The sequence below is a fragment of the Erithacus rubecula genome (genome assembly GCF_903797595.1).
Source record: "Erithacus rubecula genome assembly, chromosome: 1".
In the NCBI taxonomy this organism is placed as follows: Eukaryota; Metazoa; Chordata; class Aves; order Passeriformes; family Muscicapidae; genus Erithacus; species Erithacus rubecula.
Genome location: NC_136658.1, coordinates 33661342 through 33685777, shown reverse-complemented (window position 1 = coordinate 33685777; position 24436 = coordinate 33661342). Strand labels below are relative to the sequence as shown.

Genomic DNA, 24436 nt, shown 5'->3' with positions numbered 1-24436 from the left:
CTAACGGCTAGTAGGATGTTGCTCTTGCAAAGCCACCTGCAGAACAGCACCTACTGTCTCAGAAAGGAGTTTATTTTAAAGCCTACACAGGACCATGCAAATGCTCATATTCTTGTACCTTTCCAAAATAAGGAAAGGAAAAGGCAGTCTCAGTTGTGTTTGGTCTCTGAATTATTTTTAAATTACTCCCAATATACTGTGCTTCATCAGAGGTAGGGATGATGACACACCAATGAAAGTGCAGCAGAGTTTGCAAGAAGATATAATTTTTTTGTTAGACAGATAGTACTGAAATAAATGAGTAGCTCTTGTGAGCAAGGATCCTTTAATTTTGTTCACTCTAAAATCAGCTTTCTGTGAACCACTCCAGGCATGTAATCTTTGTGTTCTCCCCTGTACAGTCGATGGCTGATTATCATCTAAGTCATGGTTAGTTCCCAGACTGGGGAACTGACTTGACTGAATAACAACCAAGCCTGAGATTTTTGCTCCCAGTATTCTCTTCAACCCTTTCATTTCCCACAGCACTTCACTGTACAGTCACACACCACTTCCACTTGTACAGACAATGATAAATCAAAGTGGCCAGGATTGCTTCTAGAAATAAAAGGTTTATTTGTCATTATTTGCCAAAATTCTGATTTATTTAATCAAATTTAAATTTACAACCATTCAACACGTGGTGAGTCCATCTCTCACATCTTCACATTGAATGAAAATCTGCCTGTTTCCCCATGCAATTCCTGCTGATTGCTGTGAGCAAGGAGCCCTAGATCCTCTGCTGAGCTGATTCAACTGTCTAACCCAGAAGAAAGCTAGTCACCTTTTGAAGGAAAGATTTGCACTGCATATTGTTGAGGGGTTCCCCCCACCCTGTGACAATCACCTTACAAATAAGACCGGTTCATACCATAACTATCAGGAGGTTAATAGACCAACCACTCCCCTTGGGGACAATAAACCATCACGCTGACTTGGTTACTCATTGTCTGACTCTCCTCAGCCTCAGGAGCTTTGTAAAACACTGATAAAACACAGTTTTAGGGAGGTCTTAAAAGTGATAAAATTTTGTCTTCAAGAAAGCTGTAACAAACAGAGTGACAAAGAAAGAACAAGTCTGTCACCAAACACAGATGCCCAATCTGATGTGCCTCACACACTAATTTAAGGCTGCATTTCACTGACAAATCCAGTTATGTCCATGCTTTTGAGCCAGGAAGACTTTTTTTCACACTGAAGTAATCAGCTTAGAATTACTAATGGAGAGAAGGCACAGGGAGTGACTTTATCTTGCACAAGTGAAATAAGTTACAGCTGAGGAGTAGGACTGGAGTGAACTCAATAGGTCAGACTGAACCATATCTGTCTGGTCACAATGACCACGGTACAACCTCATTATGCAAAATACATCTCTATTTTCTATAATCCATTGTTACTCTAAGGCAATTACAGAGAAACCCAAACGGTTTTGTGCCATGACAGCCTGCAGTGGCTACAATTTGAAACTGAAAATTGAGACTCAAAGCACAGAAAGTGCAGAGGCAGGATCATCCAACCAGTGTCATGGGGATGAGACAGAGATACCACAGACCTTTTCTGCTCCTGCACATGAAACCAGAAGAACACTAACCTTTTTCCTAAGGTCATTGGGAACTTTTGGGCTGATCTCTGATTAAGTGAAGCCAGAACAAAAAAAGTCATTGGTAAAGAAAGGAGACAGGATGATATAGCCTCACCTTTTTAGAGAGGATGGATCAGGAACAGTAAGGTGCATGCACTAGTATAGCATGAGCAGCAAAATGTCCAGCTCATATGTCATGTCCAGCTACCCTTGCAAAAAAAACTGACCTAGAACTATTTTTTTAACACCATAACACTAATGGACAAAGAATCTTAGTGAATGGAAACAGCATTTATTTTCTTGTCTGAAACGCAGAGGAATTTCTGCTTTTCCAATTAAGTCAGTGCTTTAGAATCCTCAAAACACTGCCTTAAACAAGTGTTTTTATCTCTTTGTTGGATGAGTAAAAGCATCTATTAGCTGGTTGCTCGAAGAATCAGCAGCAAAATGTCAAATTAATCCTTCCCCAAAAGGCTGAGAAGATGACATAAAAAGAAAGTGATGGTGGTAAAATAATAAATTGCTTAAAACACTTTAAATTTACTGATTCAATTCCTAATATCCTGCTTTAAATCAATAAAAAAAATAAATTGGGACACTTACAATTTAAACCTAGTTTAGCTCATGAGTTATTTAAAGCTACACTTTTGAAACCTGTGATGAGCAACTACTTGTAGATTTATACCAGTTTAACAACATTTATTTTAAATTTATCTCCATAGCCAAGCTAGTGCATCATTTTCATAGCCCAAATTTTCATACTATATGCATTTATTGTTCCCTAGAGAGGGGTTATTTTTTATATAACGCTTTTTAAAATGAGGGTATATTCACTCATTAGCAAGTCTTTTAGCCTTCTTGATTGCACATATATCTTTGGGAATGTGAAAGCAGGCATATTTTGCTTGCGGAGAGACAGGAAAAAGTCTCTCCCCTGCACACCCGGCCATGTACCCAGAGTCTCACTTTCCAGTGGAGACATCTCCATCCCCAACAGCACCTGTGCCCTGCAAACACAGGGACACCCAAGACTTTGCAGGCCACCAAAGCTTCCACTTTCAGGATGGGTTTTCTGGGCTTTTCGTCAGCTGCTCACGTACAGGGGTCTCAGAGGTGCGCAGGGTTTTGGGGTTACATCCCCAGCAGGGTTCGTGCCGCTGGGATGCCCGGCTGTGATGCCGCGGGAGCTCTGAGCCACTTTGTGCTGCTAAAGCCATGGCGAGCACGAGGCCTCGTCCTCCCGAGCAGCGACACGGGGCCTGCAGCGACACGGGGAGCAAGCCCTGCAGGCGGGCAGGAGGATGCCCTTCGGGGAGGCGGGTGGATGTAGGGCGAGAGGCTGCCCTCAGTGGGGGAGGATGCCCCTTGGCGAGCCGCTCCGCAGAACAGGGCGACCTTGGGGAAGGGCACGGTGTGGGGCGGAGGCGCGGCGGGGCGGGCCCGGCCCGGGGGCGGGGAGGCGGCGGCCGGGCGCGGCGGAGCGGCGCGGCGCGGAGCGGCGGGCGCTGCCATGGCGGGCTGGGCGCTGCGGGGCTTGGCGCTGGCGCTGCTGGCGGCGCTGCCCGCCGCCGTGCTGGGCGACACGCCGGCAAACTGCTCCTTCGCCGACCTGCTGGGCGCCTGGGAGCTCCGCGTCTGGCGGGCCGGCGGCCGCCACGGCAACTGCTCGCAGGCGGGTGAGAGCGCGGCGGGCCGGCCGGCGCCCTCCGTCAGGGGCCGCGGGCGGGCGGGCGGGCGAGGGGCGCTCCGGGAGCGGGGCCGGCCGTGCCCGAGCCCCCGGACCGCATGGGCGGCGGGGAGGCGGCTGCCTGCGCTCCTGCGGTTCCGCATCAGCGTGCGGTTCGGTTTCTCTTTTGTTCCTTCCCATCCGGACTTGACTAGGCCTCTCCGTGGGGCATGCCGGCTCGCTGCCCCTCTCTCGCAGGTGCCTCCCTGCGAGGCTGCCAGGGCTGGCAGTCGGGGAAGGCTGACAGCATCCAGACAGATGGAAGTATCGCTTCCCTCCAGGGGCTATTAGTAGTGTAGAATAGAAGTTACTGTTTAATGATCGTGTCAGTGTCATTTTTAAAAATAGTAGGTGCTTTGCATTTCTCCGTGTCATCTGCTTTTTGATCAGAGGAGACGAGTGGCAGTACCAGCAGTGGAGGTGAGGTGCGTGGTAGGGTTGGAGCGCTGGTGTGAAGGAGTGTAGGATGAGTGATGCCTCTTCCAGATCTTGTAGGGGAAGAGTTGTCATTGCAGGCACAGCCTGAGTGACACAGCATCCAGGACCTTTGTAGCTCTACTGTAAGGTGTGTTTAAATAAGCTGGTATTTCCCAGTCACAGCTGTCAGTGCTGCTCCTAATAAAATGTGCTGATACTGTCTAGCAGTGGAGAAAATGAGCATGTAGACCCACTGACAGGTAAATGGTGGTCCTGAAGTGTCACAATGCCCTTTTACAGAAGACAGTATTCAGCTAGAATATTTTAGCATCCTCAGGAATAAAATAGATGTTACAACATTCTTCATACATTATTTGTATTATTTTTGTCTCTTCCATACAGTGATCATGCTATAATGTTTATTTCTTTCTTTTAGGGCCTGTGGAGAAAACTGTGGTTGTCAATCTTCAGAAGCTAGATGTGGCTCAGGATAATCTGGGCAACTATGGTTTCTTCACTTTGATTTACAATCAAGGCTTTGAAATTGTGATAAATGACTACAAGTGGTTTGCATTTTTTAAGGTGAGTTAACCTGGCAATTGCCAAAATGGTCTGTAGCTGGGCTTCTCTTCAGTCCCTGAGTGCCACACTGAGTCACTTGATTATCTTTGGCTCTAAGGTTTGCCTGGATTACCAGATAAAGGATTTCTTATTTTCCTTTTTTTGAGAACATAAGGAAACAGTGATCAGTAGTTGGGTAGGGAGCAGAGAAAGAGAAGAGGTATTCCACACTGGCCATTACCTGAAAAAAATACAGATGCTGCTACTTCCTATTCTGAGTATGATTAAATTGAAGACTTCATGAAACTGACTTTCCTGACAGGCTGGAAGTTTTGGGGTTTTTTTTTGACTCTGTGGACCCAAGTCAAATAGCAAATACCATTGCTTTTGTCTTTCTTTACAGATATTGTCAAATGCATTGAAACTTTAGAGCCGTCTCTTCTCCTTGATGGAGGATTTCTGGGATCTATGAATTTTATTTCAGAATTCTGCTCTAATATCTAAGGAACCTTTCTGCTGCCTGTAATTATTCCTTTAGAGTAATGCTGTTCTCTCTAGTCCCTGTTAATGCCTTCAGGTCAAGCTGAAAACAGTGATGGTAGGCAGGGGTTAGACAGGAGAAAACACTTGCTTAGGAGCACTCTGCTGCTCTCCTGATGAGTGGCATGGTGAATCTGAAGAGTGATTTGAAGTAAGTAATCTCAGCAGGATGGCTTTACTACCTGCAAGACAGATGCTTTGTGTGACAGGGCTTCTCAGCGGGTGAGTGCAGCCCTCAGCAGGAACAATGAATATGGTTTTGGTTGTTTCAAGAAGCACAATCACAAGATTGTGACACAAACACAAGTCTGACTCGAGATGAGTCAATAGTAAACATCCAGGCCTTGTCCAAGCATAAAATCTTTGAATTTTGGCTAGTGCTAAGGAGGGTGAAGAAATAATCTTTGCTCTAAATTGTCTTTCTAGATGGTTTATTTTATAGCAACTATTTTAAAATCAGTGTTTTCAGGTGTTAAAAAATCAAGTGATTTATTCTTTCAGGAGAACTGGAATCCTTACTGAACAGAAACTACATAGAAGGCTCCAGTTTAACTGCAACCTCCTTACAGCTTCCATCTGTGCTGATTTAGGCTCATGTAAGGGAAAGGACTTTATATAGAGTAGCACAACTACTGGGAAAGTTATTTACATGCTTATTGTTGTAGGTTAACCCAGTAAACAGCCAAGCACCACTCAGCCACCAGTGCATTGAGGAGTGAATTGGAAGGATAGAAGTGCAAAAACTTGTAGGCTGAGATAAAGATACTTTAATAGGTAAAGCAAAAGCTGTGTGTGTATGCAAGCAAAGCAAAATGAGGAATTCATTCACTACCTGCCACCATAATGAGCAGGTGTTCAGCAATACCCAGGAAAGCAGGGCTTCATTGTGCACAGCTGTTTACATAAGAAGGCAGATGCCATGATTCTGAATGTCTCTCTTTTCTCCTTTCCCCAGCTTTTATTTCTATGCATGATATTGTTTGGCATGCAATATCTCTTTGGTCAGTTGGGGTCAGCTTTCCCAGCTGTGTTCCCTCCCAGTTTCTTATGCACCTCCAGCCTATTTTGCTGTCAGAGCTGTCTGAGGAGCAGATGAGGCATCGGTGCTGTGCTGGCACTGCTCAGCTAAATTAAAACATCCCTGCATGAACAATACTGTTTTCTTCACAAATCTGAAATGTGGTATTATATGACCCACTATAAATAAAATGAACTGTCAAGGCCTAGTGCACTCTTATAAGTGGAATTTTTTAAAATAATAATGCAGTTTTTTAAACAAGACAGAGTTTTGTACTTGAGCAAAAGCAAAGTATGAGTAAGAAACACCTGATTTGACATTCACATCTGTATAAGATAGTGAAATTATATTGCCATGATGTATGCTCCTCATAGGTCTGGTGATACAGTGAAAACTGCACAGACACTGAGGGGTAATCTAATTGAACAAAATTACTTTGAAACTTCTCTGGGTAATCTAACTGAACAGAATTACTCTGAAACTTCTCAGGCAGGGACACCTCTGTGAGCTCACCTGCAGTAGGAGGACCTGCCTCAAGTGGCAGGGATTGCTGTCTCCGTGAGGACAGTGGAGCACTGTATTCTGTAGTGTTGGCCATGAACTCAGTTTTGAGGTGTCATCTCTGGCAGGCAGAATTCAGCAGTTGTTGAACTGAAGCAGCTGAAGGCTGCTGCTGTCCATACCTTGTGAAATACATCCCCAGAAGATGAACACTAAGTCAAGTGACTCATAAGCACTCATGTCACTTATTGCACTGATTTCATGTTTTGCATTGAGTTGCAAAAGTACACCTAAAACAACATACCAAAACTGTTACAGAATAATTTAAGCTGAAAGGAGCTTCTGATGGTCACCTGATTCATCTTGCTGCTCTAAACAAAGTAAGTCAAATATGCATCTGAGCAGTCGCAATACACAACAGCTTGTGTTTTATGGTCGTGAATGTGTCTCAACCCTCTGTAAGGTAATGGTTTAATTCTTAGTTTTGAAGTTGGCTTCAGTATTAAGAAATAGCAAGCTTGTTTGGGTCATTGTTCAGTAATGGGGAATTCATCAGCAAAACGTATTTAAATTAAAGACTTCTTTCCTTAAACACCATAGAGAGGATTAGAGCCCAGTTCAGGTGCCCTCTCTAATATTTTTGCTGCTGTAAAAGAACAACAGATTACCAAGAAGTAAGTCTATTGCTAAGAATCATGAGGAACTACCACAGCACTTACTAAATGCATTTTTTGCTGTAGATAACTACTTGCTCTTATTGGGCAACAATATGCAATGTGTCTCTGCAAAACTCCCAATTTCACAACAGTCAGTGGGCACATGGGGGGAAGAAGTGGTTCCTTACATGCTGCTTGACCTTGTGACATATTTAACTGTGCATATCTGTTTACTTTTGATCCAGAAAACATTGCATTACATATGAAATAGAAATACAAGTCTGAGATTGAGCAGAAGGAGGATTTGCCAGATACAATGAGCAGCAGTATTTAAGCCAATACAGTACTTTGTGAGTTTCAGGCAAAGAAGTGCCACTTCTGCTAATAGAACCTTCAGTGTATTTTTTCCTAGTGTTAAAGAATTAAGCTGTTAATTGCTGACAGCAATGCTGTGGTCTTGTCTAAGTGGTGGCTTTATCAGGGCTACTGTACTGTGTAGATATGGACACAGCCTGTTTGGCTGTGCATATTTCAATGAGTTTTTAATAGCTTTTTGTTCCTGTGGCTTACTAAACAGACACCTACTGAAATATTTGTAGGGTTTCATTGCCTTTACAAGGTATTTGCTCTTTCACTTGAGGCCTGTGGGGAAATGACTTTATACATCAGAGTAGTGGATTAGATGAGCTTATCAATTTTATTTTGTCCTCTGTTTACTTTGAATCTGAAGTAAAGATACTCTAACAGTGTTTTTTTTATAACTACTGTTGTACCTAGAATTAAAGTTTTCCAAATTAAATGCAGCATCCTACTGCATTCTTGAATTCTGCTTCTAGCACAAAACAACTTATTTAATGTGTGCTTCTGAAACATCCCTGTACTGAACTTGGATCTGAAGTTTGTGTACTTGGCAGAAGCTTGGTCATGTGCTTCTGCTGGATGATACAAGGATTCTTTAGGGTTATGCAATATATAAAACTTTAAAGTTTTTTGGTTTTTGTTTTTTTTTTTTTTTACCCCAAGGAATGGCAAAAGGAATAGGGGCAACATAACATAAAAAGCTAGAATAAGGCTGAAACGAAAGTTGAGGAAACTTGTTTCAATTTCTTGATGTCTTTGAGGTACTTATTTATTGTTAAGACTACCACTTTGCAATGAGACAGTCTCATGAGTTTCTCACTTTTGTCCCTTAAGTGAAGTGATTCTACATCTGACTTCTGAGATGTTCTTTAGCAAATACCAGAAGTCTGGCACTTTTTTGTATTGAAACGTTACACTACTTCAGCAAAAAAAAGAGATAGATTTTAGAATACTTCACCACTCAAGTTACTAATCTTTTCCAAACTGACTTGTGACATCTTTGTCATATCTTTTTCTCTCTTCCCCAGTGCTCCCAAATTTGGTTAAAATCAAGGACTGCTGTTCTGAAATAAATAGCCTAAATAAGTAACAGCAGTTAATGTTTATGTTTTATAAAACCTCCATTTTATTTCATATTGCTAAAGTAGAAGTGCTAGAGTTGCTAATGTTATTTAACCATCCTGCAAATCAATTGAAAGTCAGTTTTTAATCTGTCTACTTTGGGATTGCTTAACTGGCAGTAAGCAGCTGCTGCTTTCCTAAAGTGTAAATCTGAAAGCACAAAACTCAGAATTGCAGGATGTTTCCTAGAGTAAAGAAAATCCACCTGGAGTTGATATTTGCTTGCATTTTGCATTGGGTAGCAAGATGCAGTAGTTTTTCTGGTACCACCATCTACTGTATCTTTGTGTAGTAGGGTATTTGCAAGTCTGCAGCTCTGTTCTCATTTAATGTGTAAAATGCATAGGTATACTTGTACATAGGTACACAAATTTGAGAGGTAAGTCTTTCCACCAGGTTTAATGTGTAGGGTAGTCCTGCCTCTTGGAACTCAAGTTGGTTTATTGCCCAGACATTGCTTAAGTTGAGAGCAATAGATTTTAGAGAGCTTAGGATGGCTGCCTCTCTATGTGGCACTTCTGAATTCCTGTTAAAATGCTGTGACTAATAAGGTCTCCATCCTTTCTTGCTTTCCTCTTGGTGAGATTAAAGATTTTCAAAAAGCTTTAAGCAATTATGGTTTTTACTAGGACTAGAGTTGAACATGCAGTTAGATTATGTCATGATGACCAGCACAGGAAAGACTTTATTAAAAGTGTACTTCACTGAAAAGCTTACCTGGTTTCAGATACCTAACAGCAAGCTTTGAATTTAGCTATGTGAAGTCTTTTAAGGTTAGTGTTGGCATGGCTTGGCTAAATTTTGGCATTAGGCAAAACCATGTGAGTTTTCAGGATTGAGAAAAATATGCATTTGAAATAGAATTAAATTTTACTGTTTTCAAAGCTCAGAATTGAAGCTATGAGTATAGTTTGGGTGCCCTTCTAAAGGAGTTATCCTAGATTGGTCAGGTCACTGGATGGAATTAATGCTGCAGGTGTGAGCATTGGCTGATGAAATTATCATGTGCTACAGCTGCAGTGGTCTTAAAAATGAAAACCATCTTTAAAGTCTGCAGAGAAATATGTGCAAGCAGTTGTCCAGCAGTTGCTGGTGATCACAGCTGTATGGCTGTTATCCTCCATGAGGCATGCTGTTCTGAGGTGGACTCTGGATGTTTTGGGTACTGTGCTGGCAGCTTCTGTTGAGTGTGACATTGTAATTCACATCCACCTGAGTCAGCTGTTGCTTGTGCAATGGTGCCATATCCCTGCCATATGACTGGCTGTTAGTTGGGCAGGTGTACTCATACTTGGTCCTCTAAAACTGGTACAGTCAAATTTCCTAGATCTCATCTGTTAGTCCTTCACTGGTAGAAATAAGAAATGCTGCATTTCTTAGCAAAGTTGTTTTAGCAATGATTTTATGGTGTACCTTCTGGTAAGCAGTTTGTCTGCTGCTTGTCTACATCAGTGGCTCTCAATTAAAAGTCAGAGGGAGGGGAAAGCAAGTTGTGACCTTATGTAGGTATATTTTCATTTCCTAGATATATTATTTTTTGGAGTTGAAATTCCCTTTGTCCAAATATTACTCATGTGTTAAGGTGTCAAAGTCTTCATGTCCACTTTTCAAAATTATTTCAGTAGTAACTTAGTCTGGCACTCTACACAAAGGTAGCTACAGAGGATTTGAATTGTCTAATTTTAGGCTTCTATGCAGACTGTCTGAAATTGGCTTTTTTGTCTTGTTTGTATTGAAGTATTGCTACTGTCTGTCCCTTCACCTCCTTTCTAGTTCTGTTGATACATTGAACTGAAAAAAATTGCAAGAAATTCACTACATTCACTTTTCCAAAAGATAAGTTACACAGATGGTGTGAATGCTATTCTGGTTATCTCTTTACGTCTTTAAAAAAAGCAATTAATTTTATATCTGGAAAGGGAGAGAGATTTCTAGGAGAAAAATAAATTCTTTGTTGTTTTAATTTGCTAGTTAGCAGATAACTCGTTGCCTTTTTTGTTTTTTCCCATGAAGATAAGCCCCAAATCTGTGTTGCTTGTTTTAATTCAGAATAACACTATGCAAGGCAGGATTGTTGCAGGAAGCAGACCTGGTCCTCTGATAATCTTCAGGTATTCAGATTGAAAGCCTATGCTTATTGAGAGTGGCTGTACTGTTTTAATCTGTGGCAGCTTTTAGATAGGAAGGACCAGGTATTAATTTCCACAGTCATGTAGAGCCAGAAAAGTGATCTCACAGCAAATTAGTTGTAAAGTCACTACCTGTTGCTTTTGGAAGTGTCTGGATTTCTAGTTCTGCTGTTGTGAAGAGGGTGTTTCTCAAAAGTCATTTCTGGACCTTGCCCTTGGTATTTGGCCAAGTGTGGTTATTTCCCACATTGCACAATCTTGCACAGTAAGAAAGGAAGAATTGAACAAAGCAGCAGCTCAGCCTTCTAGTGCCCTCACCCTGCTCCAGCCAGCAAACACACTTGCTGGGTGTAGATGTTGCCTCTGCATCCTCCAGACTGGGTACAAAGCAAATTCCCATTGTTCCAAAACAGTCAGAGGATTAACCTTTCATTTTATCCCACTGATAAATAAACCTAATTATTTCATTGTAAGTTCTCCTTCATATTTCTCACAAAACCTCAACATGGTCACAAACCTCCTAGTCTCTTTAATTAATATTTTCCATCTTGGGGTATTTCCATCACTGTAAGTCATCACCTTCTTCAGTAAAGAAGTTGAGCAAGCATTTTGTTGAAACATAGTTACAGAATCCCTCTACCATTGTACATGTGCAGCTCAAATAGGATGAGATTTAATGAGGTCTTGTTGGACTAGGAAACTTGAATTCTGCATAAGTGATTTTTTTTTTTTTTGTGATTAGAAGAATAAAGTTAAAACTTTTGTTGCATGGGGTTTTCAGGTGCCTTTGTAGTGTAACACAAAACACTACAACCTTACACAAAACACTTTAAACTTAAGAGATGAGTAAAGAGTCACACAAACCCTCACAGTGAGACATTTTGTTGTCAGAGAATTGCTAATTCAGAAAATTTATGTAGCTGGACAAAGTGTTAGTGGTACCTGTTGTATGAAGACACATTTTGCTGAATATATTAAATTATTGCTCCTCATTTTGCTGAATATATTAAATTATTGCTCCTCTTCAGTAGTAAAATGAAGATGTGTGTGGCTGAACAAGAAAGTATTAGGACTGAGGACTCGAGACTTTAGTAGCAGTCTCTGGTGCCAACTTTAAATGAGTTGTTGTCATTTAGTTTTGATCATCCCATCAAATGATGGTGGAATCATCATTTCTTCGTCTCATTTTGATAGCTCCTGTGAAATTGTTTCTTGATGCTTAGCCATCACAGCTCAAACCTAAAAAAGTGGCTGGAGGTTACATCTTTGCTTTTGACTTGTGAAATGATGCATAAATAGTATATACATTTTAAAACAGAAATAGTATATGTCTTCCTGTGAGATTGCTGGATGACAAACTTGCCATTCTCCTTGTGTTTGAGTCTCAGTTTCTCAAAGCTTTGTGGCAATCCAGAGTTAGCTTGACTGGTCACATATTTGGCATAAGAAATCTCAGGGCCTTGAAGAAAAGGTTGAATACTAAGAGGACTTTTACATCTTGCTGAGAAAGGAATTGTTGAACCAAATGATTAACACAGGTTAGTTGATACTGATATGAATGCATACTTTTTGCTAAAAGTGCAAGCCACAACCCAGATGTCTTTTGCAGCTTTTTGGTAAGTAGCAGTTTCTTTCTTAACCTTTCTCATCTTCTTAACCTCTGGAGTGTGTTTGGCTGCTTCCTGTGAAACACAGGCAGGAAGAAGCAGCTGTGAGTGGGTGGGGAACTATGGCTATGCTAACAAATGCATCTGCTCAACACAAGCATAACTTCTTCTCATTACAGTACAAAAAGGAAGGCCAGAAGGTAACCAGCTACTGTAATGAGACCCTACCAGGATGGGTGCATGATGTGCTTGGCCACAACTGGGCTTGTTTCACAGGACACAAGATTTCCTCATCTCCATCCGATGTTCACATCAACGAGCTACCTCTGCAGAAGCTTGGGGGAAGGTAAGCAACAGATCAGTGATCTTTTTCTGGAGTAAAATGTTTCGTAACAGTGCTTGAGGTTTTAGCTAAAATTGTAAGAACCAATTCCTGAACTGAGGGTAAAGTTAATGCCAGTGATAATGTTGGAAATAAACCTGAATACACAAGAACAAAGGAGGGTTTGCCTGTTCCATCACAGTTTCTCCTTCAGTCTGTGGTGAAGCCCTGTTATCAAACATGCATGTCTAAGGAAGACAGTTGTATCTAGTCTGTCTCAAGTTTTAGAAACCTTGCCTTGATCCAATAATTCCTTGTTTCTTTCTAGTACCTACCAGAAGACACTTCAGAGTTACATGTTGAGTTTAAAGAACACCTTTAGTTTCAATCCCAATCCTTTCTTACTGTTTTACTTGGTTCCTTTTGTTTGCAGACTCTCCCAGAGACGTTATGTGCACAACTTTGACTTTGTAAATGCTATCAATGCCCACCAGAAGTCATGGAGAGCAACGAGGTACAAGGAGTATGAGAATTTTGCCCTGGAAGAGCTAACTAAAAGAGCTGGGGGTCTCTATTCCAGAACTGCAAGGTAATAAGACACTTTGTTCTGCAACAAACCCCACTGCTGCCAGGAGCCTGCTTGTATTTGTCCTGGCTTTTAGCTATGTTTAGTTCAAATGTTTAGTTAAGTTTCAAGGCCTTCCAGTTCATGTTCATGGTGTGCAAACATATTTTTCATTTGAATGAAAATCATTTGAATGATTCTGGGCATCTGTTGTCTCAAGCAGTTAGGACAAATAGAGTCACCTACCCTTTAGTCTTGCCCACTAACTCACTGCTGAACTCATATGTGCAGGGAGAAAGTGGGGACAGTCTCAGTTATCATCTCACTGTCCTGTCTGCTTATCAGTTGCTTGCCATAGTTGGGAGTTTCTGCTTGTGCTTCATCTTGGTTCTGCTAGTTCATAATTGCAATTGAAAAGCAGTGAACTGCTCTCTGCTCCTAAACATGAATATCAAAGACTTCTGAGGGAATTCCCTAGTTATTTTGATAATTTGCCACGCCTGCAACAAGATTCCTCTAGCAGGAGTAGAGTATCTCAGTGAGGAAGCATGAAGTAGCTCTGAGAATGCCTTCAGGGTCTTGCAGATCACTTAGCTGAGAGTGGTAATGGGGATGGGTATATAATCCTTTACAAAAATTGAGAACTAGAGTTTTTTGATCTAAAGATTCCCTTACTTATAGCTGTTTTACTTTCTTCACAGTTTTGCTTTTTCAGCGCTTGGTATTTCTGTGAGTAGGAATGCTCCTTACTTTTCCAAACTGTGGCAATCATGTTTGTTGAAGAAGGTCCTATCATAGAATAAAAATGCTGATTTGCATAGGAATATCATGCAGATTATGGTTTCATTGTATAGATAGAAGTCACCCTGTGAATGATCTTAAACACAGTAACCTATTTGGAAGTTCTCTCCACCCATGCAGTACCATGACATTTTTTTGGTTGGCCCTCTCCTGCTTTCAAAACAAACTTCAGTGTCTGGTGTTTGTGGTGACAAACATTAGTTTATGTGAAAGTTGAATTCAGGAAGATCTTGTGTTGCTGATAAAAGCATCACTTGGCTGCAGGTGGTAGGTGATGACAGGTACCGTTCAATACTTCTTCAAAAGTCACAGTAAAAACTTGCTCCAGAGGAGTCTCCAGGGCAAGTGGAACTGCAGTTAGTGGATTGTCAATGTAAGCCATGCCCGAACCTGAAGTGAAACTGCAGTTGCTGTCAGTGCATGCTGCCAAGGCAAGATGGTTTCTGCGGTCTGATATTCTAGATACTTTGTGATTGTAGTAAAATAACTTGCAAAACTGCATTGCTACAATCTGGGAGTTACCTCAGCACTTCAGATTGGTGCAAAAGTACTTGGTCAGCAGCCTGTGGATGTTAAGGAAACTCCCCCATCTGGCTGCCTGGGAGCTGCTCTGGCACTCACACATGCACCACCTGGGCTGGGACCCAGGCCTCTTCGTAGCTACACCCCACACCCACTCAGTCACACAGGGTTTCCTTACCTGCTCCACCCCAGGGGTCCATAGCAGAGCTGAGATCTCTAGACCCCTAAAATAATTTAATCTTGGCACAATAACTAAATAATAAAAGAGCAGTTCGAACTGGGTCACTCTGAGGAGAGACCCCAGATGAAGAACCCCTTGGGCTTTTATATCCCCAGCCTTAGTAGTAGGAAAGTCTGGGGTCCTCTCTGAACATCTGTCACCTGGCTGGGCCATAGGTCCCTCCTCCCTTTGTTGCATAAAAGGATTTTGCCACCCAGAGCTCACTTTGAAGCTCACACTGCAACTTGCAGACTGAGCTACTTCCATTGAATGTATTCCTCAACAGTGTTAATAGAACAGTTCCCTCAGGGAGCAATTTGAGTAGGTCTTGAATCCTGCTCGAGCTTATCTCTTTATATTAACACTCACTCACTTTAGATGGAGACTATTTTAAATTGCACAGTGTGAAGCAAGTCCAACTAGTAGAAGCCAAAGATGAAAACTGGGTGTTACGTAATTGTTTCCTTGCCTAGAGTGTGATATGTTTCTCAAAAGCATTTTCTCCTCTTTAGACCAAAGCCTGCACCTCTGACACCTGAGTTACTCAAGAAAGTTTCAAGTTTGCCAGAATCCTGGGACTGGAGGAATGTGAATGGTGTCAATTATGTCAGCCCTGTTCGGAATCAAGGTAAAAATGAATAAATAAAACCTCTGAATTCAGTGTTCTAGAGCTCCTTTGATGTAGCTTGTAATTTGCTGGTAACCAGAAAGTTTAGACTAGTGTCTGGCAGCTGATAGATTGCACCTTTACTGTGAATAACCTGTGGAAACTGGGTGGAGTTCTGCCTAACAATGCTGTACCAAAGTAGGTGTTGGTACTGGCTTGTTCAGACAGCACTGACTTGCACGCTGACTGAACTGATGTACATTTAATTTTTTATTTAATATTTTTCCCTGATTGCTTTTGATGGCAAGTTATCATGTAGCTTTAATGAACAAACCCATGAAAATTGTTCATTCTGCCTCCAAATCTTATCTCCCTGATAAATTCAGGTGTTGCTTAACAGGCTAGTTGTAAGAGGAGATGTTAGTCAGTATGAAAATTGCAGACAATGATAAATTTGAAATACTGGTAAGAACCTAAAAGGATGCTGTGCTCATATGTGTTGATTCTGTAGGGAGTGTTTATAGCACTGTGATGTGAGATTCTTGAATTAGATGTTTATATAATGGAAGCCAGGAGTGAGCTCCCTTAATGTGTCCATTCCCTATGACACCATTTGCAGATAAATTTGCATCTGGTGGCAGCTTTTGGGGGAGAGAAACATAATGTTAGCATGGTGGGGAAGGGATGACTTAAATCACCAATCACTCATTTATGGCTTAGTTATTCTGACAAGTTCTGCCAGCTGTATTCCTGATAACAGAAGCAGAATAGGAAGGCTTGTGGAATTTCTAGCTATGTGGAAGGACTGGAAGATAGCAACTGGAAATTATGTGGTCCTCTGTAGGTGTGAATCCTGTACTTTCTCCTGGTGTGAACTATGAATGTCCTAAGGGCTCTTTTATCTTCCAAACAATTGAACACTCAGTTCCAGACTTAGCCTTTCTCTGTTTTGTTGCTTCAAAGTTTCTCTAAATGAGAATAAGCCTGTTGTTTCCAATAAAAGAGCTTCCTACACTTTTTATGTAATCTCAGGGTCCATGCTGAGTATGTTAAATGTCTGTGGAACAGACATACATTCTGCTCCATCAAATTGGAATTTTAGCTTTCAGGCTTAAAAAAAACACAAACAAAACCTACAAAAGAGGTCATTCTATGGACTTTAGAAATACCACTGTGGTAACAGGAAAGAAATTTAGCAGCAATCCAGCAGACTTCAGACCAAAATGGTTGTATGAACTGTATTTTTTACGTTTTTGCATACATAATACAACAAAGTGTTCTGCAGTGTGGCCCATCTCAGTTGCTGTGACTGTACAGTGAGTAGGAGGCATCTTTCACTGCTTTACTTTGCCCTGCTGGGAAAAATGTTCCTGTTCAGGATGATTTTGTCCCTTTTCTTCAGAGATGCATCTGAGTGAAGGTGCAATTTCTTGAAGTGTTGCTGTTGTAATAGCTCTGCTTTTATACACCTACACAGTTCAAGAGAAAGTATTTTGTTTTGTTTCTCAAGGCTCCCTCCTTTTCATAGCTCTACAATATTTGGTTTTCCCACTGTCAGGAAACAAAAGGAAATCAGGCACCTTGATGACAATCAGTAGATAAAAATAGGACCTCATCCAAGTAATTGTTCTTCCTGTGAGGCTTGTCATTCCATTTCCAAAGGTTTTTAATGAGTGAAAGGAAGGTCCTAGAGAGTGAAGAGGCCTAAAGCTAGAAGCTTTACTAAATTTTGATGCAAAAGTAAGGAGACTTAACTCTGCCAGGAAGCAGAAGGGAAATTAAGGTGCCTCTGAAAAGCCAGTGTACAATTACATGCCCTTGGGAAGCCAGGGGAGTGGGGATGAATCCACTGTATCAAACATGTTATTTATGTCACTGTTCTCTTAAAAGTCAGTTATTTTAGGGGTAGCTAAAATAGTAGTAGATAATTTTTTCAACTGGAAATTACAGGACCAAATCCATTGGTAGGTTGAAATAAGAGCAATATTGTCAGCATTCACTTCAAAAAGTTCATTGTCCCTTAGCATATGTGCTGCATAAAGGGTAGATAGAGCCTTCTCAGCCCAACTAATGTGGTCCCTGAAGGTTCATTCTGAAGGAATAGGGTAATTGGATAGTTCTTAAATGCTAATGCTGAAAAACACTGGAGCAGTACTTTGCCTCTTATTCTTGAATAAGCTCAGTGTTCCCTGAGAAGTTGTTAGAAGTGGTTTTGAATTGCATGCATAAAAGCTAAATGAAGATTTAAAGTTTTTGCACTACTGGTGTTCAGGTTTTAGTAACTGTCTGGTAGGTTTTAACTCTTTTCTGTGGACTTTAGGAATAGATGTATCTGATGGCAGGTGACTAGCCTTGTTTATGTTACTGATGGTTCCTTTCTCTCCCCTTCCCAGGCTCATGTGGCAGCTGTTATGCATTTTCCTCCATGGGCATGCTGGAAGCAAGGATACGTATCCTCACAAACAACACTCAGAAACCTGTCTTCAGTCCCCAGCAGGTCGTGTCTTGCAGCCAGTATTCTCAGGGTAAGGATGCTGGTGTATGTAAAGACACCTTTCAAGTAATGATAATGCTGCAGAAGGAGACTGGTTTGAAAATTTCCATCCCTTCCCCATCAGACCAAAGTTACTTTTCTCATAAAATATTTGGCAGGCTATACTTCAGTATACTTTAATATTTTATTTGAAATTAAAAAATAACGAAAACAGAATTGTCAGCCCACTTCACTGCAGCAATGGCATTGAACAAGAAGTCACCCTTGTGGTCAGGATGTTTCTGAACTTTTCATCTACCTGTGAGATGGGAAATACCTAAGGAGTAGGGCTCAAAATGTAGCTGATTACAATGCTTACCTAGAAACAATGGAACTAAATGTTCTCCCAATGGCATATTCAGAGAGAGGGAGAGATGAGCAAAAGCAATGACTAAAGCTTCCTAGAGTACTGTATCCTTGTTAGGACAGATCCTTGTACTGCATATAACTAGCTGTTCTTTCTGACAGGGATTCTCAGGAGCAATTGGATGATAAAGAATCCAAGTATTAGTGCTCCCAAAATAGTTCCCACAGATGTGAATTTTGCCTTGTGTGTTTCAGAAAGCTGACTAGCTAACTGGAGTATTAAAATGATCTGGGTCACCGAAATGTGTTCAATACTGTATCTGGAAGTATTATGAAAGATGTAAGTGGGAGAGTCTCCCACCTCAAATAATAGAATTTCCAAGGGAAGAAGCACTTTGTTTTCCCCTTTCTTTTGTTCAGGTTGTGATGGTGGTTTCCCATATCTCATTGGTGGAAAGTATGTGCAAGACTTTGGTGTGGTGGAAGAGGACTGCTTCCCTTACACAGCCCAGGACTCTCCGTGCCTTTTCAAGCGCAGCTGTTACCACTACTACGCCTCTGAGTACCACTATGTTGGGGGGTTCTATGGAGGCTGCAATGAAGCCCTGATGAAACTTGAGCTTGTTCTGCACGGCCCACTGACTGTTGCCTTTGAGGTTTATAATGATTTCATGCTTTATAAAGAGGGGATCTACCATCACACAGGGCTGAGGGATAATTTAAATCCTTTTGAATTGACCAATCATGCTGTATTACTGGTGGGCTATGGAAAAGACCCAGAAAGTGGTGAGAAATTCTGGATTGTGAAGAACAGCTGGGGCACCTCATGGGGAGAAGATGGCTACTTCAGAATCCGCCGTGGCACTGATGAATGTGCCATTGAAAGCATTGCAGTGGCTGCAACTCCTATTCCAAAGTTATAATGTAAAGGTCTTCATCCAGTGCCTTGTCCTGAGCATAAGAACGTACTGATGGTTGAAGATTCTGGTTAAAATCTGTCCCCTAGCTTAAAAAGAAAGCTTTAAGGAATTTTTCCACAATAGAGCAGTTTCCGTATGTAAGGAAATGAACACTGTTAATTCTGCTCTGTGCACTGGAGGCTTCCTCTCAAGCCTGACATTAGATCACCCAGAAAGGCTGTTCTGGTAACAGTGGTGATTAGTTACTCATCATTGGATGTACCTTCAGTCACCAGTTACATTTTTTTTCATGGGCAATCTTGACCTTCAGATCTCAGAGGGAAGTGTCTGCTATGATAATCTGTAACTGCTTTTGAAGGGATACTGTAGTGCCTTACTTCTCAGAAATCAGGAAGTCACTGCAATTTGGAACATAAGTGTGTATTCAGGAGGGAATGAGCAATTACACTGATGAAAATAAAATTCTAAAGCTCTAAGTGTCCTGCAAAAACTGCTTGTCAAATCCTTATGACAATAAAAATCAATTTTAAGTTTCAGGCTGTTACTAAATGTTCTGCTTCTGGATTTCATTGCTGCACTTCACAATTGGTCATTTCAGAGCTCAGTAAAAAACCCCCACTCCAGGAGTTTGTATTTGTGGAAGAAGTTAGTTCTTTTGGTGACCTGTCTTGAGTTTTGAGCTTCCTGTTAAGAACTTCTTACTTCAGCAGAGTCTAAACTAGTGGGAAAGAAGGATGAGGGGGCAGAAGAGCTAGTAATCTTGCATCTGAAGCTGAGATGATCACAGCAGCATTCAGCATGTTGTCCAAAAGTCCAGTAGTCCTTCCTGTGGATGTAGGACAATTCATTGAGTAAATTTACTAATTCCCCAGTAAGCCTGCTTAAATCCTTTCTGTTAATCTGTTGCCCTAATTCTTACAAATATACAAGGTAGAAACATAGAGTTGAGAGGAGGGATCACAGCACTTAGAATTAACTGTTTCTCAGCTGTAACACTGTACTTTGTTAGCACAGCACTGGTCTTTGCTCTTCACCTGAGGAAACAAAAATGGCATTAAGGTGAGTGCCAGTTTCATGTGTAGAAGGTAACTTCCTTAGTGAAGTTCATCTATTAAAATGTGACCAAAGTTTAATATTTTTCTGTGTAAGATACAGTCTCATGGTTGTTTTTTCTAGGTACAGGGAAATCCTTAAAATGCAGAAAAATGGAACAGTTGTCTGTGATCAAACTCCCTTTTAACTTGGGAGGGAAAAACTCACTTTTACTTCAGTAGCAGAATTTCACAAGAAATCCTGGACTCTAGTTTGCTCAAGTTGAGTGGCAGAGAAATAATAGCTTCATTTTTTTTCAATCCTCTCCCATAAAATATTAAGTCTGGTTGATAGCATGTTAAACATGAGTCAGCAGTGCCTTGGCAGCCAGGAGGGCCAAGCCTGTCCTGAAATGCATCAGGTACAGCCAGGCAAGGGAGGGGATTGTCCTGCTCTGCTCTGAGCTGGGGCAGCCTCACTCCCAGTGCTGGGAGCTGGTTTGGGTGACCCAACCTAAGATACAAAGCCATTGAGAAAGAGGGCCATGAGGGTGGTGAAGGGCCTTGAGGGGAATATGAGGAGTGGCTGGGGTCACTGTGTCTGTTCAGCCTGGAGGAGGCTGAGGGGAGACCTCACTGCAGTCACAGCTGCCTTAGGAGGGGCAGAGGAGGGGCAGGCACTGATCAGGACCAGTGACAGGATCCAAGGACATGGCCTGAAGTTCTGTCAGGGGAGGTTTAGGCTGAATATCAGAGAGAAGTTCTTCACCCAGAGGGTGTTTGGGTGCTGGAGCAGGCTCCCTAGGGAAGTGTCACAGCCCCAAGCCTCACAGAGTTCAGGAAGTGTTCAAACAATGCTCTCAGGCACATGGTGTCACTCTTGGGGATGTCCTGTGTGGGGGCAGGAGTTGGACTCGATAATCCTTGTGGGACCCTTCCAACTCTGCTTGTTCTGTGCTTCTGTGAAGATGTGTTTGGAAATTTAGAACTTGTATTTTTCCAGAAGTGGAACAAGGACTTCTGAAATAGCTCGTATTGTGCATTGGATTGTTTAAGCTTAGGGAGTTGGGTGAGGGTAGGAGCTAAATTCTTGGATTTTTTTTTTTAATAGCTGAAGAATATGAGATTAGCTTGAGAATAATATAAAAGCTCGATTCTTTTTACTATGTTTCAGCCATTATGAAATTGATTCCTTATCACCAAACTGTTGCTGACACTGAGGCACTATGAATATAAAAACACTTGCTGTTCACCATGTGTTGTATCATGTTAACTACATGAGTTTTGCATAACATTCTGTGTTACTTTCTCAGCAATTCCCTCACCTGTCTGTCACTGCTTGTATGTGGCAGCTGCACTGGTGCTCACAGGAAGATGGGAGTGTTCCCAGAGCGGTCTGTCACTGTCACTGCCCCTAGTGACTGTCAGCAGATGTTTTTTGCCTCTGGCTGACTGCAGTGTGTGAATGTCCCCGTTTTCTGTATTCCAGAGTTGCACAGAAGAATGTCAGTCTGCCTGATGGAGCTGCTATGTGGATGTGGATTGTTGATGTAGCTTCTTCCTATTAACAGTGTATTAGCTGAAATGGAAAACATGCTATTGCTCAGGAGAATAATTGTAGGGTTGGCAGATGTGTCTTGTAGTGAGCATGTAAGGCCCTAATATATTTGACTTATCATGGAAGGTTAATAGATAATGTCATGACTGATAAATATTTACAGGGGAAATAAAGCTTATCGTCAGCCCAGCAGAGATATTAAAAGTCTGGTGTTTTGAAAATTAGTACATACAGAGGAAAAGATACATCTGTTTCAAAGTGAGTGTAATAAATCCTTAAAAATTATTAAGAACTGTGGTAGAGTTTCAATCACTGGAGTGGGATGATTTTCCAGTTTGAGGATTGCCCCTGACACCAGAATTGCTCAGAGACTGATGCAATTGGTTTATGAAGGAGACTTGGCAGGGTCATTATGACTCCTTCTTGCACTGTGACTTGAGAACTTGAAATACAAGGTGACATTTAACTTCCAAAGTTGTCAGTCTAACTTTGCAGTGTGAATAAAATTCATATAAAGCAACAGCAGAGTTTTTTTCTAGATTTGTTCAAAGTGCTGAATTTATGACAGAATAATTTTAAAGCTGTGTTGTACAAGGAAAACCAGTGCACCAATGGATTTTATTAAAATGGCAAGCTCTGAAGAGTATTATAGCTTGATAATTTCTTGCTTTCTTATTTTTTTTTAATTACTTACAGTTTATCCATTGCTTTCTTGTCCATTGCTGGAGCTCTAAAACTAGCTTGTAAAATGGACTTAAGAACATTAGACAACTTTTGAAAGTTCTGCTAACATCAGACTCCCTATGACCTCTGAAAATACTAAGATTATTTCTGAACTACTTTGATCGAGATGTGCTTAAAACACGGCTGTAGGTAAGTCTAGAGGTGCTGTTAATGGAAAATTTCCAAGAATGTCAAATGCAGGATTTTGAAAAGCACTTTTTCCTCAATTTTTGTGTTTTAAAAGGGACAACTGCTGAGGGAGGGGTGTTATTTATTTTAGAAGACAAAAAGGAAGGTGGACTAGGAAAGCATTATCTCAATGCTTTCACTCTACACAAGAACTTCTTTTACCAAGATTTTCAGTTTTCAGTTTTTCATTCTTTTAGGGAAAAAAATCATATCATATTTTTTCCCCATCAAATTATTAATTTCTTCAGAAAAGCCATTCCTGGTATATGTTAAAAATCCTGGTAAAACATCAAAGCCATGACTGATTTTGCTTTCAGCTAAATGAGTGGGACTGACTTTAGGCAACCTGCAGGGATAGAGCTGCCTGATGTCACTGGAACTGTCTCACTTTGGGTGGAAATACCCTAGGGAATGGCGTGTTCTCCACAGTGTAATGAAGAGCATGATACAATGCCAGGAGCCTCTCAGGGATGTGGTGCAGCTGTGGGTGAGGAGGATAGTTTGGGGGAGTTTGCAGTGACCTGCTAGTGACTGTGGGAACTCCAGGGCATTGCAGGAGTGATGCAGGGACAGCTGGGGAGGATTCAGAGGGGGTCTGCCCTCACCATGTGTCACCATGCCACCGCCTTACTAATGCTCTCTTTTGCACCATGAGGGGAAAGTAACACTTGAGTTGTAAAACAAAATGTGTTAGTGAGGTCCAAAAGCCTGTGGGTGTGAATGCTCTTGAACCCAGACCAATTCATGGCTAACTCTGCTTGCTGCAGTCCATTCATTACACATGTAGAGGTATCAGTTTACTTTAAAAGAAGTTGATCTCCATTTTGACCTTAAATTTGAAATTTTGAGGGTGAGCCTAAAGCACATTTATAAGAAAACACAAGTCCTTTCCATATCCTGAGCAATATGGGCAGCATGTCATAAACAAACAAAAGATGGAAGCTTTGACTGCAGTGTGAAATAACCTACTTGACTGCCCCTTCTAAACAGTGAGTTTTAAGTGACATGCCTCTGTTTCACTGAGACCCAGAGTATCTTATGTGCTGAGGAGAAGGTGTTGGAGACTAGAGCTCAAGCAGGCTGAAATTTCTCTGCTGATTACTCTGGCTTCTGGATGAACCAGTGTGAGCAAGTGTATCTGTATGCTTAGGTTTAAATGGCAGTAAAATCATGTTAATAACCTGCAGCTTTAGGAGGTGGTCAGGTACAGGACATTAACAGAGCATCATTTTTTATCAGTTCCTGCTGTGCAGGAGGAGGAGAGGTTGATGCCTTTCTGTGTAGCCTAGAGAGAAACAGGCATGTGCATATGCAGAATTTTTCTATATCTGTAATAGGAAAGGCACTGACATGTACTTCTGCCAATTATTCCTAATTGTTTCATTTGGATCAGCTGGCTATTTAGCATAAGATGCACAAGTTAAACTCTCTCATTGTAACATTTTCACTAGGCTGATAGTTTAGCTCACTCCAAGAACATTTTGCTATTTGCACTTTAAGGTATTTGTGCATGTTTATGCTTGAAGTGGTCCTTGGGACCTCTAACTTACCTCACTAAATAGAGAATACTTTTAAGGGCTGTGTAGAAGAGCTGATATCACTTTAGCAATATGACAGGTGATAAATTATAAGTAACATCATAACCACCAAAGATATTAAAAGAGATGTCTTTGCCCTGGGAGGATTTCAGAATCTTGAAAAACATTGAGCATTCTTAAATATCCAATAGTTCCAACCTTGAGGTTCTTTGTGTTAGATGGGAAAAACTTCCCAAAACCATTAACTAACTGTACAGAACCCTTATATTTATATTTAGCAAAGGATACATAAGGATACAGTATGTGAATTTTTTAAAACTTCATTTAATTAACTTTTCTATTA

General features: G+C 41.2%; 1 protein-coding gene across 1 annotated transcript; it reads left to right on the top strand.

Annotated features, from left to right (window-relative positions):
- Positions 1 to 3068: 3068 nt before the first annotated feature.
- CTSC (cathepsin C) lies at positions 3069 to 19603 on the top strand. Its single transcript, XM_079301070.1, has 7 exons — positions 3069 to 3297; positions 4201 to 4346; positions 12438 to 12604; positions 13014 to 13169; positions 15201 to 15316; positions 17689 to 17820; positions 18555 to 19603. Exons 1-7 carry the CDS (start codon positions 3132 to 3134, stop codon positions 19055 to 19057), a joined length of 1386 nt encoding a protein of 461 aa, XP_079157196.1. The 5' UTR covers positions 3069 to 3131; the 3' UTR covers positions 19058 to 19603.
- The last annotated feature ends 4833 nt before the right edge of the window (positions 19604 to 24436 follow it).

Coding starts and splice junctions, on each gene's coding strand:
- CTSC (XM_079301070.1), top strand. CDS start 3,132: ATGGCGGGCTGGGCGCTGCGGGGCTTGGCGCTGGCGCTGCTGGCGGCG. Junction 3,298..4,200: donor CGGCAACTGCTCGCAGGCGG/GTGAGAGCGCGG, acceptor TCTTTCTTTTAG/GGCCTGTGGAGAAAACTGTG. Junction 4,347..12,437: donor AGTGGTTTGCATTTTTTAAG/GTGAGTTAACCT, acceptor TTCTCATTACAG/TACAAAAAGGAAGGCCAGAA.